The sequence below is a fragment of the Castor canadensis genome, chromosome 14 (assembly GCF_047511655.1).
Source record: "Castor canadensis chromosome 14, mCasCan1.hap1v2, whole genome shotgun sequence".
NCBI classification, from domain to species: domain Eukaryota; kingdom Metazoa; phylum Chordata; class Mammalia; order Rodentia; family Castoridae; genus Castor; species Castor canadensis.
The window spans coordinates 26,476,635-26,501,470 of NC_133399.1; the positions used below are offsets into that span (position 1 = coordinate 26,476,635).

General features: G+C 53.6%; 2 protein-coding genes across 3 annotated transcripts; both read left to right on the forward strand.

Annotated features, from left to right (window-relative positions):
- Positions 1-3,605: 3,605 nt before the first annotated feature.
- Positions 3,606-9,001, forward strand: Icam3 (intercellular adhesion molecule 3). Its single transcript, XM_020174310.2, has 7 exons — positions 3,606-3,948; positions 4,663-4,929; positions 6,957-7,262; positions 7,509-7,796; positions 8,015-8,269; positions 8,361-8,609; positions 8,705-9,001. Exons 1-7 carry the CDS (start codon positions 3,867-3,869, stop codon positions 8,896-8,898), a joined length of 1,641 nt encoding a protein of 546 aa, XP_020029899.1. The 5' UTR covers positions 3,606-3,866; the 3' UTR covers positions 8,899-9,001.
- A 228-nt stretch (positions 9,002-9,229) lies between these two features.
- On the forward strand, positions 9,230-24,687 carry Raver1 (ribonucleoprotein, PTB binding 1). 2 transcript variants are annotated; one of them, XM_020174311.2, is made up of 13 exons: positions 9,230-9,491; positions 11,001-11,067; positions 13,662-14,131; positions 19,090-19,281; positions 19,380-19,509; positions 19,728-19,822; positions 20,174-20,261; positions 20,537-20,748; positions 20,852-21,145; positions 22,161-22,235; positions 22,714-22,854; positions 23,185-23,268; positions 23,358-24,687. In XM_020174311.2, the coding sequence occupies exons 1-13, from the start codon at positions 9,273-9,275 to the stop codon at positions 23,502-23,504; spliced, it is 2,214 nt and encodes a 737-aa protein (XP_020029900.2). In that variant the 5' UTR covers positions 9,230-9,272; the 3' UTR covers positions 23,505-24,687. The 2 variants fall into 2 exon arrangements, with proteins under 2 accessions (XP_020029900.2, XP_020029902.2); XM_020174313.2 differs by having other exon boundaries at positions 19,785-19,822.
- The last annotated feature ends 149 nt before the right edge of the window (positions 24,688-24,836 follow it).

Below are 24,836 nucleotides of genomic sequence, written 5' to 3' on the forward strand. Positions count from 1 at the left end.
GCTCCAGGCCAGCCTGCACTACGTAGCCAAACAAACAAACAAACAAAAAAAACCAAAGACTAATTTTTCAGCTCTCCGGATTGGACAATTCCACACCATTCTAGTACAGTTTGATCTGTAATAAGGAAGTTCTCTCTAAATATTTTTGACTAAATCTTTTGCAGTTCCTTTTTAAGACGTTAATAATCATAGCTGGGTGAGGTGGTGCACACCTGTAATCCCAAGCCCTTGGGATGGATGCAAGAAGATCAAGAGCTCAAGGCCAACCTGGGCTACATATGGAGACCCTATCTCAAAAAACCAAAATAACCCAATAAAAATAAATTGATCTCAACTTCCTTTTTCTTTTTTGGGGGGTGGTTAAAACAGAGTCCCACTATATAGCCCAAGCTGGAACTAAAAGTCCTGCTGCCTCAGCCTTCTGAGTGCTAGGATTACAAGCATGTGCCACTGTACTTGGCTCAATAATCTTAATTTCTTAAAAGCAGTTTTAGATCCAGGTGTGATGGTGTATTCCTGTAATCCCAGACACTTGGGAAGCAGAGGCAGGAGGATCTTGAGTTCAAGACCAACCTGGGCAAAAGTAGCAGACAGATTGTCTCAAAACCCAAAAATTAGGACTGGTGGAGTAGCTCCATAGTGGTAGAACACATCCCTAGAAGCTTGGGGCCCTAAATTCAAACTTTAGTACTGTCAAAATAATAATAAGAAGAAGAAGAAGAAAAATCTCCTCCACCCCTCCCAAAAAAAAAAGGCTGAGGTGTAGCTCAGAGATAGAGCAGTTGCTTAGCATGCACAAAACCCTGGGTTGCAGCACTGGAAAAAACAAACAAACAGGCATTTAGGTTTGCAGCAAAGTTGAGTGGGAAATACAGATTTCCCACCCTGCCCCCTCCCCCATACGCACAGCCACCATCATTACCCACATCCCGCACCCAGCTGTACGCTAGACTCAGAGGACAGCATTACGACATTGTCACCCAGAGCCCACACTGACATTAGGGTTCACTTGACTGTACTGCCCATGTGTTTGGACAGATGCACAGTGACCTGTGTTCACCATTACAGTGTCACACACGGTGCTCCACCTCCTCCCTTACCCCTGGTAACCCGCACCCCAGCCTTTTCACTGTCCCCATTGTTTTGCCTTTTCCAGAATGTCCTAGGATTGGAATTACACAGTAGGTAGCCCTTTGACATTGGCTTTTTTTCAATTTGCAAAATGAATTTAAGTTTCTGCCATGTCTTCCTGTGGCTTACACAGGGCCACTGAATAATTTTGAAGCAAATACCAGACGTCATATAACTTCAACTGTAAAAACTGTAATATACAGCCCAGCGCTCACGCCTGTGATCCTAGCTACTCAGGAGGCAGAGGTCAGGAGGATCGCAGTTGGAAGCCAGCCTGGGGAAATAGTTCTCGAGACCCTATCTTGAAAAAACCACCACAAAGAAAGGGCTGGTGGAGTGGCTCAAAGTGTGGGCCCTGAGTTCAAGCCCCAATACCACAAAAAAACACCAAAAAATGATCTGCCTCAACCTCCCCAGTGCTGGGATTTACAGGCATGTACTATCATGCTGGACTCTTATTATTATTATTATTTTTTTTTTTGCAGTGCTGGGGATAGAAGCCAGGGCCTTGTGGATACTAGAAAGTGCTCACCCCTTGAGCTGCACTTCCAGTCTGGCCTGAAGTCTCTTCATGGTCAGGCCTCCACTTCCGTTCTTTTTTTTTCCCTTGCAACATATCTGTTGTCGCAACTGTGTTGTTTGTCCTATAATTTTACTAGAATCACATCATCTTTTAGTATCACTTAGCACATTTCTCTGTCCTCTGAACTTGACTGAATGTAGACTAGGTGTCTGATTCACTTTTGTTTTTTTGAAATTGTGCTGCTTTCATTTTGCAATATGAATTTAAGTCCTAGCAAAAACACACAAGAGTTTCTAGTTTTTCCTTTAGTAACCTGACCAGTGCAGGGGTTTTTTGTTTGTTCTGTGGTGCTAGGGATCAATTCTGGCACCTTAAGCATTCTAGGCAAGCACTCCACCATTGAGCTACACCTCCAACTTCCAGGGGTCCAGTTTTGATTTTGGGTTCTGGGGTTTTCTTGTTATTGTTGTTTTGTAGTACTGGGACTTAAACTCAGGGCCTACACCTTGAGCCACTCCACCAGCCCTTTTTTCAAGATAGGGTCTCACAAACTATTTTCCCTAGCTGGCTTCGAACCATGATCCTCCTGATCTCTGCCTCCTGAGTAGCTAGGATTATAGGCGTGAACCTCCGGCACCCAGTGGTTGTTTTTGACAGTACTAGGCTTTGAACTCAAGGCCTCCTACTTGCTAGGCAAGTATTCTACCACTTAGAACAATGTCTCCAGTTCTTTTCTTCTTTGATTTTTTTTTTTTTTTTGAGTTACTGAGGTTTGAACTCGGAGTCTACATCTTGAGCCTTTTCTGGGCTCACGCTTATAATCCTAGCTACTCAGCAGGCAGAGATCAGGAGAATTGTGATTCACAGCCAGCCTTTATCTCAAAAACACCCAATCCAGAAGAAAGGACTGGTGGAGTGGCTCAAGTGGCTCAGAGCCTGCCTAGCAAGCATGAAGTCCTGAGTTCAAGCACAAGGAAAAAGATTAGAGGTCCAGGAGGCAGTTAAGAGGACAGAGATGGGGTACATAGTGGGCAGTATCCACCTGGCCCCCCATCCCTTCTCTCAAAGTGAAGAGACCTGCTTCCTGGAGGCAGTCAAGTGGGGTTCTCCCAATTCCTCCAAGGCAAAATACCCTGCAGGAGCCACTCAGTGGTCAGCAGAGAGCCTGGCACACAAGGTCAGTAAATTCGGGCCCTGCTCATTTTCATCACTCTAAAGGTGCCTTCATTATCACCCCAAATCTTTTACTTGTACCTCAGGAATGTCAAGATCTCACATAAACCCCTTGAAGCTATGCCTACCACTCCATTATTGCCCTCTTGAAATGCTGCCTTGGAATCCTACCTTAAACCGGATATGGTGGTACATGCCTGTAATCCCAGCTACTGGAGAGGCTGAGGTAGGAGGATGATTTGAGTCCAGAAGCAGAAGGACAGCCTGGGCTATATAGTGAGATGAAGTATCAAAAAAAAAAAAAAAAAAGAGGGAAGGGAAAGAAAAAGGGAAAAGTAAAGAAATCTCACTTTAAAGAAAAGGAAGGCAGGTGCCAGAAGCTCATGCCTGTAATCCTAGCTAGGCAGAGATTAGGAGGATTGCAGTTTGAAGCTAGCTCGGGCAAAATGAGAGACCCTATCTCAAAAATACCCAACAAAGAAAAGGGCTGGTGGAGTGGCTCAAGTGGAAGAGCGCCTGCCTGGCATGTGTGAGGCCCTGAGTTCAAACCCAGTACTGCCCCCCCCAATAAAAAAGGAAGAAAGAAAAGGAGAAAAAAAATTCTACCCCAACGACAGCATTGGAGGCCTCCCATGAGCTTCCTCCTGGGGGAGGAACACCCCCCACACACCTGCTTTCATCCGGAAGAAGGTGTCTCTTCCCCTCCCCTCCTCACCCGCAGGGTTTCTGGGTACTGAGAGCAAAGGCATCCGCCAGTTCTGTTAGCATTTCCAGTGGGTTCATTTGGGGAGCAGCAGTGCCCCGAGGCCTGCCCTGTCCCTGTTTGGAGACCCCCAAACAGCTAGTTTGGAGATCAGCTGCTGGGTCCCCCCATCCTAGATCCCCAGGGCAAGAACCTGCCCCTATATATATATATGCCAGGCTGGGGCAAGGTGCAGCCTCCACACTTCTGCAATCTTAACCACAGGCTTCCGCCTCCTCCCTGCTGCTCCGGGGGAATCTCCTGTTAGAGGCCTTTTCCTCTCTCCGTCTGGTCACCATGACACCCTCCAGGCTGCCACCTGGGGCCTGTAGGACCCTGTTCATCTCCCAGCTGCTGATCTGTTGTCTTCTGTCCTTAGGTGAGGCGGGTCATCCTGGGGAGGGCTGGGGTTCAAGGATTGCTGGGAACCAAGGACCCAAGAAAGGGAAGCAGCCCCCACCCTGAAAACCTCCCACTAACTCAGATCTGAAAAAGGGCTCTATTTGCCTGTGCGGTTCCCTCTGCCTAGACCACTCTTCCTTTCACTTGGCAAACTCTACTTGGCCTTTGAAACTGGCCTTTGCCACCCCTTCCTCTAGGAAGCCTTCCTTAATTTGCCTCCTCCTACAGCTGCAAAGAATCTCCCCTGGCCTCCCTCTGTGCCATTCCCAGTCCCCATTTTTCTTTTTTTTTTGCTGGCACTAGGGTTTAAACCCAAGGCCTCACACTTGCTAGGCAGGCACTCTACCACTTGAGCCATGTCCACAGCCGTTTTTTGCTTACAGGTAGGGCCTTGGTTTCAGACCACAGGGATTATAGGCAAGTACCAACATATCCAGTTTATTCATTGAGATGGGATCTCACTTTTTGCCTGGACTGGCCTCTAACCACAATCCTCCTGATCTTTTTCTCCAAAGTAGCTAGGATTACAGATGTGTAGCACCACACAAAGTCCCCAGTCCCTTATGGATCCTGTCTTTCCCACTGGACTAGGACTGTTGTGAGAGCAGGGGCTGTTCCATCCTAGCATGAGGTAGGGCCTACTGCAGGGTGAGCATCTGCACAACCATGGAGTTTCCTCATGTTCCTGAAGGAGGCCAGGGCCAGCGGTTCCGGCTGCGGTTGGAGCCCCAGGACCCAGTGCTTCCTGTTGGAGGATCATTCTTGGTGAACTGCACCACGGACTGTCCCCAGCCTCAGCTCATCAACCTGGAGACATCCCTGTCAAAGGAGGCCCGGGACCACGGCGTGGGCTGGGCAGCCTTTCTGCTCAGCAATGTGACTGATGACAGCCAGATCCACTGCTCCGGGTACTGCAATGGCTCCCAGATAGCAACATCCTCTGGCATCACCGTGTTCAGTGAGTGGACGTGCTTGCATGTGGGGACTGACCTGAGCAGTGCTGGTAGCATACGGTCAGAGGCTCTGGGGAGCGGGAATTCTGCCTGTAGTGAGGCAGACAGACAGACAGGGACAGAGATGTTTTCAGCTGTACGGCAGGGCAGCAGCTGTTAAATCTGGGCACCAACAAGCATTTTGTTGCAGTCTGGTGCGTGCTAGGCGACCGCTTTGTCACCTGAGCCATGCCCTCAGTCTAATCGCTTTTTAGTTTATTTTAAAGATAAGGTCTTGTGCTTTTGCCGGGGCTGGCCTCTGTGATCCTCCTGCCTCAGCCTCCCGTGTAACTGGTACTACAGATGTGTACAACCATCACCTGGCTTATCCGTGTGTTTATGTGTCTCTGTGTGTCTTTGTGGGTGAGTGTATGTGTATGTGTGCATCACTGAGCCTATGTGAATGTCTGTGTCAGTATATCTGTGTCTGTGTGTGTCTTTGTGTATGTTTTTCCCCCGTGGTGTTGGAGCCCTGTGTCTGTTTCTGAGTGTGTACATATGGGTGCGTGTTTGTATTGTTTGCTTTGGCTTTGTACGTTCCTGTCTCTGTATGCCCATGAGATTTCCCGTGACCACGGTCTGGGTGTGTACCTACCCCTGTACCCACAGTGGACACTTTCTGGGATGCTTCTGTCCAGTGCTACGCCAGAAGCTGTCTGTGTGTGTGTGTGTGTTCTGGGGTTTGAACTCAGGACCTACACCTTGAGCCATGCCACCAGCCCTTTTGTGTGATGGGTATTTTTTGAGATAAGGTCTCTCAAACTATTTGCATGGGCTGGCTTTGAACCACGATCCTCCTGATCTCTTCCTCTTGAGTAGCTAGGATTACAGGTGTGAGTCACTAGCACCTGGCAAGGCTGTTTGTCTTGAGAGCCAACTGTGGTATCTCTTTCTTCCCAGGTCTGCGTCACATTGGGTGGCATGAGACCAGCCAGAATGAGATTGTTTACACCACAGATTGCCAGGTGCTGAAAGTCAGGGTCCCCCCACCACAACCCTGGAATCCCAATTACTATCATTACCAGGATTCATTGGTATCCAAGATTAAGGTGAAGGCCTCCTTGTTAAGTATACTGAAATTGTACTGATTAAGATGTTAAATATTTTTTTTGGTGGTACTGGGGATTGAACCCAGGGTCTCATGCTTGCCAGGCAGGTGCCCTACCTCTTGAGCCACACCCAGCTTTTGGTCAGGGATTTTGTTTTTGAGACAGGGTCTTGCTAACTTTGCCCAGGCTGGATCCTCCTGCTTCCACCTCCTGAGTAGCTGGGATTACAGGCATACCCTACCATGTCCTGCTGAATGCAGAAAATTTTGCAGGATCTGCTAAATGATTTAGGGAAACCTATTGGGTTTGGACAACCATTACAGTGGCCTGGGGGGAAAAGTGTATTTGGACCACAGAATGGATAATGGTTTATAAATGGTACTCTGTGGGACAGAAATACCAATGTGACAAGTCTGTCACAGTGTGTTTACAGACATCAGTTTTTCTTTCTGCAATATGCTTTATTTCATGAAGGTCAGGGAAGGGACCTAAGGTCACTGTTTCTTCTTTGGTGGGGTCTGGACAGATAGGGAACTTTGCAGAAAACCTCTCTTTGCCTGGGCCCAGAGAGAAACATGGGGGTCAGAGGGAGCCTTGATTCTAAGGTAGGTTCTAAGGGCCTCCAACATGTCAAAGCGCCAGTTATTTGGGGTGTGGCTGTCTGAGTTGCAACACTGGCAAGGCGCTGACAGCACAGGAAATAATCACGATGCTAGTGACAAAGCAAATACTTATATGGGCCTATTGTAAGCACTCAAAGTTTATTAGGTCCAAGTTCACAGGCCCGGGGCGCGCGGCATGCCTAGCAGGCAGGAGGCACTGAGTTCCATCTTCACACAGTGGGAAAAAAAGTCCAAGTTCACAGTTCTGTGCAAGGATATAGGGACATCCTGCCTCTCCAGTCCCTGGGGAATGACCAGGGCCATTCTACCCTCCTCCACCAGGGTTCCCTGAGGTCCAGCTGGCCCCCCTGCCCCCTTGGCATCCCGTGGGTGACAACCTCACCCTGCGCTGTCTGGTGACAGGCGGGGCACCTCGGGCCCGGCTCTCTGCGGTGCTGCTCCGCGGGGAGGAGGAGCTGAGCCCGCGGCGGCCCGTGGTGGGGGAGCCGGCCGAGGTCACAGCCACGGTGCTGGCGGGCAGAGGTGACCATGGCGCCAATTTCTCCTGCCGCACGGAACTGGACCTGCGGCCGCAAGGGCTGGGATTGTTCCAGAACACGTCGGCCCCCAGGCAGCTTCGAACCTTCGGTGAGGGAAGGGGCTGCAGATGCTGGGTGATGAGCTAAGCCTGGGGGGAGGAGCGGAGTGGTCCTGGACCTCAAGGTCTCCTGGGAAGGCATGGCCTGGGCCATGGGGCAGGGTGGTCCCAAAAGAGACGCCGGAGACGGGAGAGATCTTTTGAGAAGGCCGCGACCCAAGGCCCTGGTTGAGGGGGTGCGGGTATCCCCAGCGGTTGTGAGGCCTCGCCCTGCTCATACTTACCCTTCTCCCCAGACCTGCCCGCGACACTCCCGCGAGTCGAGGCCCCCCTGAACTTGGAGGTGGGGACATCCAGGCCGGTGCACTGCATTCTGGATGGGCTGTTCCCGGCCTCTGAGGCTCAGGTCCAAATGGCGCTGGGGGACCAGATGCTGGATCTCATAGTCACGAGCCACGGGGACAAACTGAGAGCCAAAGCCATAGCCACAGCCCGCACCGATCAGGAGGGTGTCAGGGAGATTGTCTGCAACGTGACCCTGGGGGACGAAAGTCGCCAGGCCCGGGAGAACCTGACAGTCTTTAGTAAGAGCGGACCCGACCCCCACACCCTTAGGCGGGACCTCAGCAGAGGGGCGTGGCACGTGCGGGCGGAGCCTAAGACCTAAGGGGGGCAGGGTCCGCACAGGAGGCGTGGCCTGGACTGCCACCCTCGCCCCCCACCCCCGGGAAAGGCCGGGAGGAGGGCGTGGCTTGACCCACGGGAGGTCGTGGTCAGCTCCCTAGCACTGCTCTGTCCTTAGGCTTCCTAGGGCCCTTTCTGAACCTGAGTGACACCAACGTCACCGAGTGGTCCACGGTGAATGTGACTTGCACGGCCGGGGCCCGAGTCCAGGTCATGCTGGATGGGGCTCGGACTCCACCTCCAGGGAAGCCCGCTCAGCTTCAGCTCCTTGTCAACGAGAGCGATGATGGGCGCGACTTCTTCTGCAACGCCACTCTCGATGTGAACGGCGTTGTTTTGCACAAGAACACGACGGTCCAGCTGCGTGTCCTGTGTGAGTTGGTCACTCGGACCTGTTAACTTTCCCTTGCCCCTGTGTGCCTCTCGGAACTTTGGGATGTCTGATTAATATGGTGGTTCCACAGATGGTCCCAGGATTGACCGAGCCAAATGTCCCCAGCGCTTGACGTGGAAAGACAGGACTACTCATGTCTTGCGGTGCCAGGCTCGGGGCAACCCGGCCCCAGTGCTACGGTGTTCGCATGAGCGCTCCGGGCTTGTGGTGCCCATCGGGATCCCATTATGCGTCAACTTAACCTACAATGGCACTTACCACTGCAAGGCGGCAAGCCCAAGGGGCACGCACACCTTGCTGGTGGTGATTGACGTTCAAAGTAAGTTAAAAAAAAAAAGTGCGTCGGGGGTGGCGGGGCAAGCCCAGGAGGGGTCGGGGCACGCATGTTTATTTGCTCCGGGCTTCTCTGCGCAGGTCGGAGCTCTCTCTCAGTCAGTATCGTCATGGTGGTGTTAGCGGTCGTAGGGTTGGTGGCTGTCGTGGTGGCCTTAGTTTACATCTTCCGGATGCAGACACAGAGCGGCAGCTACTACGTGAAGCAGCAAGGACCCTCGGTCCCCCTCACGTCTATGCAATCTGAAGAGACAGTAGGGGAAGAGGCGTCCTGAACTGCGGGATGCCGGGATCCTGGGCCCGGCCGGATCCTGGGATCGATGGCGGCAGCTTTAGTTGTTTCATTTAGTTCCCCACCAATAAAGGCTTTAAACCCCATATTCTGTGGCTTGATTCTAACAGCGCCGCCGACCACTCCAACCACGCCGCGCACCTACTGAATGGCATTGCGGAGGCGGAAGAGGGCGGAGCTTAAGGAGCTCCAGAAGCCATTCGAACTCTGAGAGGATGGCTGGGCTTTAGCCAATGGACTAAGTGGGACGGACGGGAGGCGGGGCTTTTTTTAACCAATCGGCGGGCGCGTCCTCCTTGCCGCTCTATGCCGCTCCGCCCAAGCTCGCTGGTCCCAGAAGGCGCCGGGTTTCCCAAGATGGCGGCCGACGTGTCCGTTACTCACCGGCCCCCGCTGAGTCCAGAGGCTGGGGCCGAGGCTGAAGCCAATGATGCCTCGGAACGCCGGGCGCCCGAAGAAGAGCTGCAGCCGCTAGATCCAGAAGAGATCCGGAAACGCTTGGAACACACCGAACGGCAGTTCCGTAACCGCCGCAAGATACTGATCCGGGGCCTCCCGGGGGACGTGACCAACCAGGTATTGGGGGGGGCGGTGTGAGAGCGTGGCGGGAAATACCACCATGCGCGTGCGCGGGGGAGAACTGGCGACACCACTGCTGGCGTCGGCAGGGGGGCGTCAGCGGGGGCGTTCATGCGCGGGATCCTGGCGCAGTCGGGAGAGACCAAAATCGAGATGTGGGGGGACTATGATGAAGGGAGAAACCAATTTTGAATTACGGGAAGACGTTGCTAGGGGTGACCACAAGCTTGGGCGAGACCAAGTGATTGAAGGGGGTGGGCAATAAAAGGGAGCTGGCAGTTTTGGCCATGTTGGGGAATTATGTGAATATGTTGCTGGATTGGGAAGTGTGGAAATAGGGACCAGTTGTCTCTCGGATTGTGCTTTTCCCCATCCCCCTCCACCACTGGTGCTGGGATCTCATTCATATCCAGAAGTTTCAGGGTTAGAGAACCCTTCCATATCGCACTTTGATTTCCACCTCTAAGATCCGGAAGTTATAGCAGCCTTTCTCAAAAGGCCCCAGGTTAATTTGGGAAAATGAGGTCTTCTGCCACCATCTCTCAGACCTAGAGGAAAGAGTGGTGGGTCTGTGTGGGGTAGGGTGGGGGAGCTGTGTTCTGTGGAGCGACCCTTGGCTAATTTTCCTGCCAGGGACCTACCTGGGGCAGGGCCTGCACGAAGGAGCAATCCTCAATGCTCTTTGAACCCAGGGACATTCCATCTATAGTGCCCTACACGTGGCGGTGGAATGGCAGTGGAATAAGTTTATTCTTCCTGCTGCTCGGAAGAATTTCTTCTCCCTGGCATCAGCATGTCTGCCACTGGCCCACGTTGCCTACCTGGTGCTAGTGGGATCCCAAGAGGGTGAGGAGGGCCTAATTGGGTGGGGGACAGACCTGGAGCACACATCACTAGGCATGATCTGGTTTATTTCCCTGAGTTGGTTCTCCTAGTAGTACCCACCATTTCTCAGCTGGGAACACATTGTCCCTCCTGCCAAGTGCACAGGGTGTCTGCCACAGCAGCCCCAGCAACTTGCCCTCAAAGCCATCTTGTGAGAAGCACATGTAGCTGTACACTGTGGTTGTGTTAAGGACACAAATTCTCTGGTTCCGTACCTCTGTGTTGTATTCCCATGCTGCCCTGACCAGCTGCAAGGCCTTGGGCATAGTTCTTCACCCCACTGAGCCTGTTTCCTCCTGGACAAAATGAGTTTGTTAACATTGAGCTAGAGACAGTCGGCCTTGCAGACAGACAGGTTCATCAATGTCCCTAAAGACCTATTCTGTGAGTGTGTCCTGGGGGTAGCATGGAATCTACAGTCTGGCTCTGAATCCCAGCTCTGCCAGAGATGGGCTGAGTGGCCTTGAGCAAACAGTACTGTTGACCTCACTTTCCTGTTTGTAAAAAGGGGGTGGGACTGGTAATTTACCCACCTTTAGAGCTAGTCCACTTACAGGTGGCACCTGGTTGTTCCCCCTCGTTCCCTGGTGACTCCCTGTCCTCTGGTTTCTGTCTCTGCAGGAAGTACACGACCTACTCAGCGACTATGAGCTCAAGTACTGTTTTGTGGACAAATACAAAGGGACAGGTTTGTGGAACTGTGGGGTGGGCCAGGGCAGGAGGTGACAGTCTCTAAGATGGGAGGGTCCTGGCTTAGCATTTCTCTCCTCAGCTTTGGTCCTAATAGTGTCCCTGAAGACAGTGTAGCAGAAACACCAGTCTGTCCCTTGTCCTGGCTACCCATTCTTGTGGCAGCTTCAGTGTTCTCTCCAGACTGGTCAGCAGATACCTGGGCTCAGGGTATCCCCTCTTCCCACCCGGTTGTCCTAGCCAACTAGTCACTCAGACCTGCCTGGTCTCCAAGCCCTCCATTGCCTTAGCTTACACTTGGTTCACATCCCCTTAGTCTCTGCTGAAATGGTAGCTTCCCTGCAGCCTCTCTGCCTCCCATGATCTCCTGTACCTCTTGCCTCACCAATGGAGCCCATTACAAATCTGATCAAAACTGATTCTGACCTTGATTACTTTCCCTCCTGGAAACCTGTCTGCAGCACCTCCTGGTACTACCTGGCAAGGTGTGCCCCAGCCTCCCTATGTCCTCTAGTGCCAGTAAGGTTCCAAGCTATTTCCTCTTCCACTGTTCCTAGTTGTCCCCTCATTTATCCAGGCCTCACCAGGTAGGCTTGGGCACCCCTCCATCAGAGCACTGGCCAGCCTTGGCTATCATTGCTGGCTTGCACGTCTGCCTCCTACACCAAGTAGCACCACGAGTATGAAGGCATGTCGTGTTGGCCCCCTGAGTGAGGCTCTCAGTAGATGTCTGTGCCTACTCAGCATTGTGCCACATGTTAATCTTATAATCTGTAACATGGATGGGAAGGTGCCTCCTCTAGACCTATCTTGTAAACTAGGGCAGTAGCTAAGGTCTTGGTCCCTGAAGGCAAACAGACCTCAAGTCAGTCCTCACTGTGTGGCTGTAAGCAGGTGACAAACTGTGAGCGCCTGGCACTTAGTAGGTGCTTAACAAATAGCCACAGACTCCACAAGTCAAATCTGTGCTGAGAACCCGGTACAGTATCGATAGGATGCTTCCTGGATACCAAACTCTGAGGATGCTCAAGTATTAGGGTATAGTTACTCACATCCTGCTGTGGACTCTCAACCACCTGTGCCTAATAGAATGTAAATGCTATGTAAGTAGCTGCTGTACTGTGTTGTTGGAGACTAGTGACGAGGGAAAAGTCTGTACATGTTTAGGACAGATTCATTCTCCCCTGTTCCCCAAATATATCAGTCCACCATTGGTTGAGTCCATGACTGTGGAGCCAGCGGTATGTACCAAAGCATTGGGATTCATATATTGAGTGATGCTTTTCATTCATGCATCTTTTTACAAATACTTATTGAGTGCTCACTATGTACTGGGTGCCAGGGTACACAGCAATGAAACAGAGGTGGTCCAGTCAGGAATGAAACAGTTCCAAATGTAAAGGTGAAATGGGCCAGGCACGGTAGTACATGCCTGTAATCCCAGCACTCAGGAGAGTGAGGTAGGAGAATCTTGAGTTTGAGGCCAGCCTGGGCTACACAGCAAGACCCTGTCTCAGAAAAGGAAAAAAAAAGTGACATATCTTCGGATCACAAGCTACAGAGAGGGAGGGCACTGTGGGAGCAGAGAGCCAGGATCTGAAGTGAGCAGTCAGGCGAGGCTTCATGGAAGAAGTGAGGTCTGAAAGGTGGGCGGAGTTGAGCAGGCAAAAGGTTGGGACTCACTGTTCCTTACTCAGAGAAAAGCAGCCACAGAAGCCCCCAGTGGAGAGTGCCTGGCATGGTCCAGGAAGCAGCTTTGGGAGATGCCAAAGGAGGTCAGTGAGGCCACAAGGCTGGGCCACACAGGCTTTGCAAACAGAAGTCTCTGCCAGGGGCATGACACCTTCTAAGTATCTTTTGGTTCTTAGCCTCCTGCTAGGTGTTGGCAGGTGGCATTGGTGCCCTGGAAGAGGGATGAGGGAGGCATGAGAGTAAGGCTCTGCAGCCTGGTCACCTGGGTATACTTTATTGTATTTATTTACTTATTTTGAGACATGGTCTCCCTATATGGGAGACCATGGTCTCCTTGAGGTAGCCCAAGCTGGCCTCAAATTTGTAATCCTCCTGCCTCCACCTCCTCAGTGCTGGGATTATAGGTATGTACCACCAAGCCCTGTTTTTCTTTTTCTTTTTTTTTTTAATTTAATTTTATTTTTATGGCATTCCTGGGGATTGAATCCATGTCTCATGCCTAGCAGGCAAGCGCTATACCCTCCAGCCCTTTTTTTCTTTTAGCTGAAGTCTCAGGATTTGTTAAAATGGGATTACCCAGGCTGGCCCTCAACTTCTGGGTTCAAGCAATCCTGCCTCAGCCTCCTGAATAACTGGGATTACAGCCGTGATCCACCACTCTTACTGTGCATAGCTCTTAGGACAGAGCCATGCAGTAAGGAAGCACAGCTGTGGGCTGTGGGGAGATCCAGGGAACAGCAGGAAGTGGACCTCGTGGAACCTACGGCAGCACCTGGCTCGTTCACACTTGCCTATGTGAATAATTGCTTACATGGGACTGGGGCCTGAGATGTCCTGGTGACTCCGTGTTTTGCAGTTGGCCTTGGAACCCACTGACCCCACACTCCCTCCTGTCCACAGCCTTCGTGACCCTGCTGAATGGAGAGCAGGCGGAAGCTGCTATCAGTGCTTTCCATCAGACCCGCCTGCGGGAGCGCGAGCTGTCGGTGCAGCTGCAGCCCACGGACGCCCTGTTGTGTGTGGCCAACCTGCCCCCCAGCCTCACGCAAACACAATTTGAGGAGCTGGTGCGGCCCTTCGGCAGCCTGGAGCGCTGCTTCCTGGTCTACAGCGAGCGCACTGGCCACTCTAAGGGCTATGGCTTTGCTGAGTACATGAAAAAGGACTCGGCTGCCCGCGCCAAGTCGGACCTGCTGGGCAAGCCGCTGGGCCCGCGCACACTCTACGTGCACTGGACAGATGCTGGGCAGCTGACGCCTGCCCTGCTCCATTCCCGATGCCTCTGTGTCGACCGCCTGCCGCCTGGCTTCAGCGATGTGGATGCCCTACGCCGGGCACTATCTGCCGTCCACACGCCTACTTTCTGCCAGGTGAGCCCTGGGCCCTCTGCACGGGTCACTGGGGATCTGGTGCCAGGCCCAGAGCTCCTTCCAGGGGTCTTTTGGAGTACCTGTCTTGTCTAATCTGGTTATCTTGCCCAGCAGCCACACAACCTTGGGGCCCTTGGAACCGGCTTGTGGCCTGGTGGTTGAGAACTTAAATGTGGGTCAGAGGGCTGTAGTGTGATCCCACGAGACCTCAGGCCTCAGTCATGTCATCTGCTCATCATATGTGGGCAAGACTCAAGCCCTGTTCACACCTTCATCCACTTCCACACTCATCTGATGTTTCTTAAACACCTGTGGGGCCCAGCACCAGGCCAGGCATAGAGGCTGCCTGGAGGCATCCATAGTGTAAGTCTTGAGGTTAGAAAGTTGGCCTTGGGCACTGGTCGTGGTGGTTATACCTGTAATCCCAGTATCAGGAGACTGAGACTGAGGCAGGATGATCAAGTGTTCCTGGCAGCCTAGGCTACACAGCAAGACCCTGTCTCAAAAAACCAAAAAAGAAAGTGGACTTGGCTAGATCCCAGCCTCTCTTTGTACCTCAAGAATGTCCCTCATACTCTGTGCCTCAGTTTCTCTTCACCATAAGTTCTGCATCAGATTGATAAAATACTCCTGATTAGCCGGGCACCAGTGGCTCACACCTGTAATCCTAGCTACTCAGGAAACAGAGATCAGGAGGATCAAGGTTCAAAGCCAGCCCAAGCAAATAGTTCTCGAGACCCTATATCAAAAAACCCCTCACAAAACTAGAGCTGGCGGAGTGGCTCAAACTGAAGGCCCTGAGTTCAAGCACCAGTACTGCAAAAAAAAAAAAAAAAAAAAAAAGAAAAAGAAAATACCCAACATGCAAAAAAAGGGGCTGGTAGAGTGGCTCAAGGTGTAGGCCCTGAGTTCAAATGTCAGTACCACAAAAAAAAAAAGAATGAAAGAAATTGCCAACCAAAAAAAAAGGCTGGAGGAATGGCTCAAGTGGTAGAGTGCCTTCCTGGCAAGCATGAGGTCCTGAGTTCAAACACCAGTACCAAAGAAAACAAGAAAACACTTCACATCACATGTGGCAGGTGCCATGGCAGGTGAGGTCAGGCAGAACAGGCTGAGCCCAGCACACTAAGAGTCCCCCGGATGTCTTGCCCACAGACCCCTAAGGGCAAGGGTCCTTCAGTACCTGGTGTAGGTTTGAACCCACAGCCTGTGATCACCATCCTGGATGACCCAGAGAGGCAGGTGCCAGCCCAGTTTTTGGGTGAGGACACAGGGCAGAGAGGTCAGGTTACATTCCCTGGGGTGGTAGTGCCAGGATCTGAACACTGCAGCCTGGCTCCAGATCCGGGTGTCAGCCAGAGGCCTGCACAGGGCTCAGGCGGCACATTTCTGGCCCAGCTCTGGGACAGTGTGTCCATGGGGTGTTGGTCTCCTGTTTAGACCAGGCATCTGTAAGACCCTTCGTCCTTGTTTCCTTATTCACCGATCATTCACTTGTCCTGCCTCTGTTGCACGCTTCCCTGTGCCAACCCCTGGGTAGTGCTCAGAACATGGGTGAGTCAGCTCAGCAGCCTCAGCCTCCCCCCTTTTTTGTTTTTGATTGTTTCATGTTGTAGCCCAGGCTGCCAGTTCCCTTGCCTCTGCCTCTGAAGTGCTGGCATTGTGGGTATGCACTACCACCCCTGCTCTCCCCATCTTGAAATAAGGCTAGTAGTGTTTTGCTTTTGCTTATTTGTTTTTTTGTTTCATTTCATTTTGTTTTGTTTTTCAAGACAAGGGCTTACTACATTGCCCAGACTAGTCAAACTCCTGGGCCTGAGTGGTCCTCTTGCCTCAGCCTCCAGAGTAGCTGGCCAGTGAAACTGCATGCCTCTGTCACCACATCTGGTTTAATGCTCTCTGAGTAGATTTTGTGAATGAGTGCTTATTTGTTCCTCCACTTACATGCTCACCAGACATATATTTGTTTCTTTATGTTTCTTGGTGCTGGGGATGGAACCCAGGGCTTCTTGCATGCTAAACAAGCGTTCCACCCCTGGGCCGAACCCTTCCTCTCAGCAAACACTTATTGAGCTCCTTTTGAGCACCAGGTGTTGAGGTGGCTGCTTCTGAGCAACTCACAGTCACACCCAGGTGTCCCAAATGCGGGGATGGGCTGGGGGTCAGGCAGGACAAGGTTTGAACCTCAGTCCCCTTATTTAGGAGTCATGTGCCCTTAGTCACCCTTTGTCCCCTCTGAGTTTCTCTTCATTCATTAGATGGACATGAATATGGCAAGGCCTGTGTCTGGGCCTCAGCATAGGGCCTGGCCAGAGGTGAAGGACAAGTGCTCCCGGAGTGCATGGTGAACATTTGCCTAGCTTGTGCAAAGGTCCTGGGTTCACTTCCAGCACCATAAAAACAAATAACAATGAATGAAACAGACTGAGGCCAGACCTCTCCCTGGCTGGGCGTGCTGGCCCTGGCTTGGGTGGGAGCGTTCCTGCCCATCAGTGGGCATCTTAGTCATTCCTCATAAGAAGCCCACAGGGTGGGTCTGGTTGTGGCTCCATTTTTCGAGTGAGGACCCAGCACAGGTAAGTGCTTTTTGCAAGTCACCTGTTGGGGCAGCAGCCAGCGAAAGATGGGCTGCCGGTAAAAGCTAGACAAAGTTGCTTAGAAACTTTGCTAAAAGGGGGGAAATTGCTATTAAATACGTAAAGCAGATATCATGGACTGAGGTATGCATGGTGCACAGTGGTAGAGTGGATGCCCAGCATGCACCAGGCCCTGGTTCCATCTCCAGCACTGAAAACATAGCACAAAATAAAGCAGGTATCACAAGGCTTTGGGTGGCTTACCTTAAAGCCTCTTTTGCTTATTTATTTTGTGAATGGGTTGTTCAGTCACTTTTCAAACTTCAGCACACCCTGAAAGGCCAGTGACAAAGGCTTTCCCCCATCCCAGTCCCTTCTCTGGCCGGCCTTGTTAATACCAGTTTGTCCCACCCACCGATGTTGTGCACAGTGAGTATCCCTGGTCCGACATTCTGAACTAGGAGATGCTCTGAAATCTGAAATTTAGTATTAGAGATGGGGTCTTGCTATGTAACCCAAGCTGGCCTTGACCTTCTGGGCTTAAGTGATCCTTCTGCTTCAGCTCCCAAGTAGCCAGGTATACAGGCACATGCCACCTCTCCTGGCTTTAAAACTTTTCTGAGCACCGACACAGTGCTCAAAAAGTTTTGGATGTTTGGACTGGGTGCTTGTTTAAAGGATCTATGCAGATCCTCTAAAATGCAGAACTCTAAAATCTGATAAACTTGTCCCAAGCCTTTCAGACAAGGATACTGAGCTTGTATTGTGCATCTGCCACACATGTATACATGCTTCTGCTGTCCCCTGTTCTTGTGGTGGTCTTTTGCTAGGCAGTTACTCTACCGCTTGAGCCATTCCACCAGCCCTGTCCCGTTTTGCCATGCCTGGTTTGGTTTCTCCACTTTGTCTCTAGAGTCTTTCTGTGTTTGGACACAAACTTCCTCATTCCTTTTTTTTTTTTGGCAGTATTGGAGTTTGAACTCAGGGCCTCACATTGCTAGGCAGGCACTCTACCCACTTGTGGTGGGTATTTTCGAATAGGTCTTGCGAACTGTTTGCCTGGACTGCCCTCAAACCTCAATCCTTCCAATCTCAGCCTCCCAAGTAGCTAGGATTTCAGACATAAGCCACCAACACCTGGCTTCCTCACTCCTTCTATGGCTGCACTGGATTGTACTTTAGAGACAATGCATTGGTCCCAAACCATGACCCTAGTAGGACACTGTTACACACCCAAATTCTCTGAGGTGGGAGGATAACTTGAGCCAGGAGTTTCAGGCCAGCCTGGGAAACAGTGATGAGACCCTATCTCAAAAAACAAAAACAAAACAAACCATGACACTATTGTTCATGAATCACTGGGGACAGACACTGCATTTTTCCACTGCAATGCAGAGGTCCCCAGGCCGTGGGCCTATCCCTCTGTGGTAGGCAGGGAGGGGCTGAGTGTGCGCCCAGCATTCTGTGGCAACACCCCCCCCATGCACACCCCCAAAACAGCATGGAAAGCAGGACATTGATTCCCTAAGTTGGTGGCAGGTCCCTGGCACAGCTTGACCTGACCTGGTATGGGCTGTCTGGGTTTTTTTCTTTTTTTAGACAGGTTCTTACTATGTAGCCCAGGCTGGTCTCAAACTCTCTATCCTCCTTCCTCTACCTCCCCAGCGCTTGGGTTATAGATGGGCACCACCATACCTGGCATTTTGTGGCCTTTTCCCCACACACCTTGCTACAGAGTGATTTGTGTTTTTGAGGTACTGGGACCTGCCCAAGACCCCCGGGGGGGACTGAAACATTGGGTACAGTGTGTGCAGAATTGGACCAGCCCAATATCTAGTGTTTCTACTGGAACACTTCTGATCTGGGGTTCCCAATAAGGGGGTGTGGGTGTGCAGAGATGTCCCTCATCTGGTTGTGACTGCTCCGTGCTGGCTGTGTGAGCTCCACCTGCCTGCTTAAAAGGCCTTCCATCGCCCATAGGCTGTGCCTGGCTCCCAGCCCTCTGCTGCAGTGCCTGACTTGACACCTGCATTTGGGGGGACTCCATAGCCACCTGCCAGTTCCCCAGCTTGCGCCCTGGTGTGCTAGGAATCCCAAGCAGAGCCCCTCCTGATGGTGTTAGTGTGGGGCCCAAGGGAGGTGAGCCACATAAGGCAACTCTTGGCTCTGCCTGCCCACCTGCTGTGTGGCCTTGGTGTGTTGACCTCTCTGGGCCTCAGTGTCCAGAGCAGGGCCATTATAGGGACTAGTCAAGTGGAGACTTCAGGAACAGGGCTGGGGACAGCCTGGCACCTCCTCTCCAAGAGGTCACTATCACAGTCTGCGGTCACTTCATGTGGGGGCCCTCATGTGACCCGGGGCTCATGACCTCTTCCCCTGCAGCTGGCATGTGGCCAGGACGGGCAGCTGAAGGGCTTCGCAGTGCTGGAGTATGAGACAGCAGAGATGGCTGAGGCGGCACAGCAGCGGGCTGATGGCCTGGCCCTGGGGGGCAGCCACCTGCGTGTATCCTTCTGTGCCCCGGGGCCCCCTGGACGCAGCATGCTGGCTGCACTCATCGCTGCCCAGGCCACGGTGAGTGTGCAGGTGCTGGGGGGCATGGGAGCTCCTGTAAAGGCACCTTTGACTGCAGTGTGCTCAGCTACCTTCCCTCTCTCCTCTGCCCTCCCCAGGCCCTCAACAGGGGTAAGGGGCTGCTGCCTGAGCCGAACATCCTGCAGCTCCTGAACAACCTGGGCCCGTCTGCCTCCCTCCAGCTGCTGCTCAACCCTCTGCTCCATGGCGGTGCCGGCGGCAAGCAGGGTAGGGCCAGTAGAGAGACAGGCCAGGTGGGATGGTGGAGAGGGGCCATCCCTCTGGGGTGCATCAAGTTCTTCCTGGGCCTGCCCTTCAGGCACGTCTGCTGACCTCTGAAGGCTTGTGTTTCCTTCTATTGGCAGACTTGGGGCTAGGTGAATGGTGGGGGCTGGTGGGGGCTTCCCACCCAGGGCCCACCATCCAGCTCCCAGTGTCTCCCACAGGCCTCCTGGGCGCCCCCCCAGCCATGCCACTGCTTAGTGGGCCTGCTCTGTCCACAGCACTGCTCCAGCTCGCCCTGCAGAGCCAGAGCCAGAAGGTAAGGACGGTGGGGCTGCCTTTCCCGGTTGGGGGCCTAAACACCCAGGTCCAGCCCGGAGCTGGGGTGGTTGGAGAGCCACAGCTGGTGCATAGGTACTCCTGTGCTGGGGAAGAAAGTCCAGCCTCTTCGCCCATGCGTGTGGGAACACAGGAACATGCAAGTACACTCAGACTACTCTGTGTGAGTTGAGTTACTGGGGCCTGCTCTGTGACCTGCCTGGGGACATGGTGCATGTTGGCCTGTGGCTGACTTGGGGCTGGAGTCTGGGTGGTGACTGCTGAGACTGGGTGGCGCCTATCTGCTTCACGGGCTACAGCTCTCATTTCCAGCACCTGTGCTCTGTTCTAGAAACCCGGCATCCTGGGGGACTCACCCCTAGGCACCCTACAGCCTGGGGCCCAGCCAGCCAGCCCTCTCCTTGGCGAGCTGTCTGCAGGTATCACACCCTGCCCCACCCCCTTCCTGGGGTCCATCCCACTACTCTTCCTCCACAGTCTCTCTGGGTCTCGGTTTCCCGTCATTTGAGTGCCCACTGGGCAGTGGGCACATCCTGCAGACTGACGCCCTTAGGGGCCTTCCATCACTCACCACCCCTAGGCAACAAGCTGCTTCTTGGGCGCCAGGCCCTAGTCCACGTAGAGGCTGTGGGGCCCTGGGAAGAGGGGTCATGCAGAACTGAGCTGTGGGCTGACTCTGTCCTTCTCTTCATAGGGGGGGGACTGCCCCCGGAACTGCCATCTCGGCGAGGGAAGCCACCACCCCTGCTGCCACCACTGCTGGGCCCCTCTGGGGGAGACCGGGAGACCATGGGCCTGGGTCCCCCAGCAGCTCAGCTCACTCCACCCCCTGCCCCTGTGGGACTCCGAGGCACAGGCCTCAGAGGCCTGCAGAAGGACACTGGGCCCTTGCCCACACCGCCTGGGGTAAGGCCCTGCTCTGAGCCCAGCACCATTGGACCATTCCAGTCTCTGGCCCCTCCAGATCCCTCGTGCCTGGGGCCTTCGCAAATCAGCCCTTCTGTCACAGGTGTCGCTGCTGGGGGAGCCCCCCAAGGACTACCGGATCCCACTGAACCCCTACCTGAACCTCCACAGCCTGCTTCCAGCCAGCAGCCTGGCAGGAAAGGAGACCCGGGCCTGGGGCAGTGGCTCAAGAGGCCGCCGCCCAGCTGAGGGTCCCCCTCCAAACCCCCCTGCCCCTGCTGGGGGCAGCAGCAGTAAAGCCTTCCAGCTCAAGTCCCGCCTGCTCAGCCCCCTTGCCAGCACCCGCCTGCCCCCTGAGCCAGGGCTGCCTGACAGCTATGGCTTTGACTACCCCTCGGTGAGTACCTGGTGGGCTGCTGGGCCCCTTCATCTGCTGAGAGCAGGTCAGTCTCCAGATCAACACAGGGTGAGCGTCCCTAATCCAAACGCAAATCAAAAAGGTTCCAAATTGAGTAACTCCTCCCACATACACTTTAGGGGTGGAAGCCATGGTCTTGTGCATACCAGGCAAGGGCTCTGCCACTGAGCTATACCCCCAGCCCCAAATTCCAAGTTTCTGAGCACCAACTTGTTACCATAGTGGAACATCCCATGCCTGACCTCATGTGATGGGTCACGGCCCAAATGCAGACTGGGCCCGCCCCCACGATCTGTCATCATGCACAGATAATCCCAAGTCTGAAATAACCCTGAGTCTGAAGCACTCAGATAAGGGTTACTCAGCCCAATTTATTTCTCTAGTTGGGCCTGGGCCAAGCCATACATTAGGGAGGCAGTCTCCCCTCTGTCATCTGTCCATCCCTAGGACTTGGACATTCTCACCCTGAATCTGTCTGTCAGTGTCTGTCTCTCCTGTGAGGCCTTATGTGCTGCTGTTTTCCCTTTTGACTCATGTTTACATCCCTGGAGTTTCAGTCTTTCTATGATCCAAACTACCTCCTGGTCAGAAGTGACAAACTAGCCACCCTGTGATGACCCTGTGGGTTATGTTTGGCCCACACTAGGTTTATAAAAAATATAGCAATTGAAAAGCCAATGTAAAAATATCACCAGTGTTTACACCATCTGGATTCCCTAGCTTGCTCAGAAACTGATCACCTGGCTCCACTGGAGCCACAGTCCTTCCCAGAAGCCATCACAGGACCCAGGCGTGCCTGCCCCTTGGGATGACACACATCTGGTGTCTTTCCAGCTATGCCATTTTCTCACAGTCCCTGCAGATTGACCCTCCCTCTTCCACGCCCAGACATTGGGGGTGCAGATCTCCTGATGCCGGTTATGTTGTGGAATTCAGCCCAGGGTGAGGCTGGCACAAACCCCCAATCCCCTGCGCTTCTGCCCCTTTGATTCAGGACTTGGGACCTCGGCGGCTCTTCTCCCACCCACGGGAGCCAGCCCTAGGACCTCACGGGCCCAGCCGACACAAGGTAAGAGTCACCTTGTGTCCTGCCCCCTGGGTTTACCAGTTGGCTCTGGCTGTGTAACAAGCCAATCCATCACTTTGAGGTTGAGCACTACAAACATTTAGTTTTTCGAGATGGGGTCTCTGTTGCCTAGACTGATCTTGAATTCCTAGGCTCAAGCAATCCTCCTGCCTTAGCCTCCCCAAGTAGCTGGGACCACCAGTGTGTGCCACCAGGCCTAGCTGGTTGCTCACCAGGGAATCAGTGGTCCCTACTTGGTCACTGAAGGACCCTGGGTTTGTAGAGTCTGTCCCTGCTCTCCACAGAGCTCACCCTGTGCTCATTTGGCTGGCCATTGTCCCAGAGCTCCACGGAAGACAGGGAGGGCCGTGCCCCATGTGCCCCCTCTCTTGAGTCCTATTGGGCAGAGCTCATTATGGCCACATGCATAGTGGCTTTGGAGCTTCCACAGTGGTCTTCCTCAGTCAACCCCTCTCTGCAGATGTCTCCCCCACCCAGCGGCTTCGGAGATCGGAGTGGTGGAGGAGGCGGGGGGCCGCTCTCTCACTTCTATTCCGGCTCCCCCACTTCCTACTTCACCAGTGGCCTGCAGGCCGGCCTCAAGCAGAGCCACCTCAGCAAGGTGAGGAGGCTTCCCTGCCAGGGACAGATGGGGAGAGCCAGGGTGCTGGGGGAGGAGGCCCCCAAGGCTTTGTGCCCTAGTGCCTAGGCCAAGACTGAGATGGCAGGGGGCAGGTTTGCTCAGCAGCTCTGCCCTGCACTGTGTGCCTGGCTTCCTTCACTTCCTCCCCCATCAGCCCCAGGTGGCAGATGAGGAAACTGAGGCTCAGAACTGGAGTCATGTGCCAGGCCTCAAAGCTGTAGGAGGCAAATGGAAGATGTGGGCCAGCGTCCAGGAGCTTCCCTGGCCCCAGGAGTGACCCACCCTACCTCTCCTCTTCTGTTTCTCCAGGCCATCAGCTCCTCCCCGTTGGGCTCCAGTGAGGGGCTCCTGGGCCTCAGTCCCGGGCCCAATGGCCACAGCCCCTTGCTGAAGGTACGGGCAGGGGGTGGGGACCCACAGGGCTGGGGAGCCATGGCCCCTGCATGGCCCCTGACGCGGCCTCCCCTGCCCTCTGTCTCTAGACCCCACTGGGCGGCCAGAAACGCAGCTTTGCCCACCTGCTGCCCTCGCCAGAGCCCAGCCCGGAGGGCAGCTACGTGGGTCAGCACTCCCAGGGCCTCGGTGGCCACTACGCAGACTCCTACCTGAAGCGGAAGCGGATTTTCTAAGGGCAGCTCTACTGACACTCCAGGGCCTGCACCGGATCGCTTTGGGCTTTTTTGCTCTGTGCTTCGTGGAATTTTTTTTTTTTTTTTCCAACTTACTTTCTTTGGGTAATAGAGAAATCTCAGAAAGACTTTGCTGACTGACCAGCCGGAGCCCAAGAAATGGGGGACCAGCTCCCAGCACGGAAGCCCCACAGCCTTAGGAGAGGGGCCTGGCCTGCTCTCTCTCCCTCCCTGTCTCCCATCCTCCTATGCCTGGCTCTTGGGGAGTCCTCTCCTGCCTCGCCACTCCTGTGTTTTGGCCTTTCGAGTGCCTTGGAGGTCTCCCTGACCTCCCGTGAGGATCAGAGACTGCCCCCTTTTTTAACTTTTGACAATGGACTTTGGTTTCATTTTCTAATTTTTTTTTTTTTTTAAACCATCAGGATGCCCCCAGCTCTGATTCCTTCAAGATCTGGCCTACCTGGGCCCCCATTCCACACTGCAGTATGAAATGGCTCAACCCTTCTCTCTTTTCCCCGTGTCAGCTGCAGGCATTACTGTCTCTTGCCCCTGCCTGCTCACTCTGGCCAGTACCCCAGCCCCAACTCCCTGCAATGGTCCCCTTGCCTCCTGATGCCTTAAAGTTGGGCTGCAGGCCCCACTGGCCAGAGCCTCTCAGATGCCGAGCTCCAGAAGCTTGACTCAGGACCAAACAGCTCTGGCCTAGGGATTGGGCCCCTCTACCAAGGTCTCCACTCTTGGGACAGTAGAAGGCCAAAGCCTTGGTCTTGGCAAAACCTCCCACCCCACACCTTTCTGCCCAGGCCTAGGTGCAGAGATGGACCTTCCCTGCCAGCTTCAACAGTCCCCTTGCTGTCTGTGGCAGTTGGCAACTGCCCATGTCACTGAGCCTCTGCTCCCCCCTCCCTCCTTGAAAGTGAACCCCATCCCCATTACCAAGCCAGATCACCCGGAGCTGGCCTCCTCTCTGCTCAGTGCTGGAAACCGATGACTGTGCAGACAAGCTCTGCACTACCCGCCAGCAAGACCTGAGGTGGCCCTAGTCCCTGCCCTTAGCCAGCTGGGCCACCAGCTTCCCTCCCCTGACTGGGGGCCCACATCCACTCCAGGGGGGTGTCCTCCCCATTCTTTCCACACAGACCTTTGCTGAATTAAAGTTTCTAAGTAAACGGTTTTAAAGAAATCACAGCTGGCTGGTTCTTGGGACAAATGGGCCGTGAGGGGGCTGGGAGGGAGGTCTGGGATGGGCTCACCGGCTTCCCTTCCTCGGACCCTGTCTGGTTACCTTACTGGTGGGAACGTCTGACCGCCACGGTCCCCACGTTTATATTA

Bases quoted from the DNA above. Each gene is read 5' to 3' on its own strand.
- Raver1 (XM_020174311.2), top strand. From the start codon at position 9,273: ATGGCGGCCGACGTGTCCGTTACTCACCGGCCCCCGCTGAGTCCAGAG. The intron at 9,492-11,000 runs GTATTGGGGGGG...CTGTCTCTGCAG, and splicing joins CGGGGGACGTGACCAACCAG to GAAGTACACGACCTACTCAG. The intron at 20,749-20,851 runs GTAAGGCCCTGC...CTTCTGTCACAG, and splicing joins CCTTGCCCACACCGCCTGGG to GTGTCGCTGCTGGGGGAGCC.
- Icam3 (XM_020174310.2), top strand. From the start codon at position 3,867: ATGACACCCTCCAGGCTGCCACCTGGGGCCTGTAGGACCCTGTTCATC. The intron at 3,949-4,662 runs GTGAGGCGGGTC...ATGTTCCTGAAG, and splicing joins CTGTTGTCTTCTGTCCTTAG to GAGGCCAGGGCCAGCGGTTC. The intron at 8,610-8,704 runs GTAAGTTAAAAA...TTCTCTGCGCAG, and splicing joins GGTGGTGATTGACGTTCAAA to GTCGGAGCTCTCTCTCAGTC.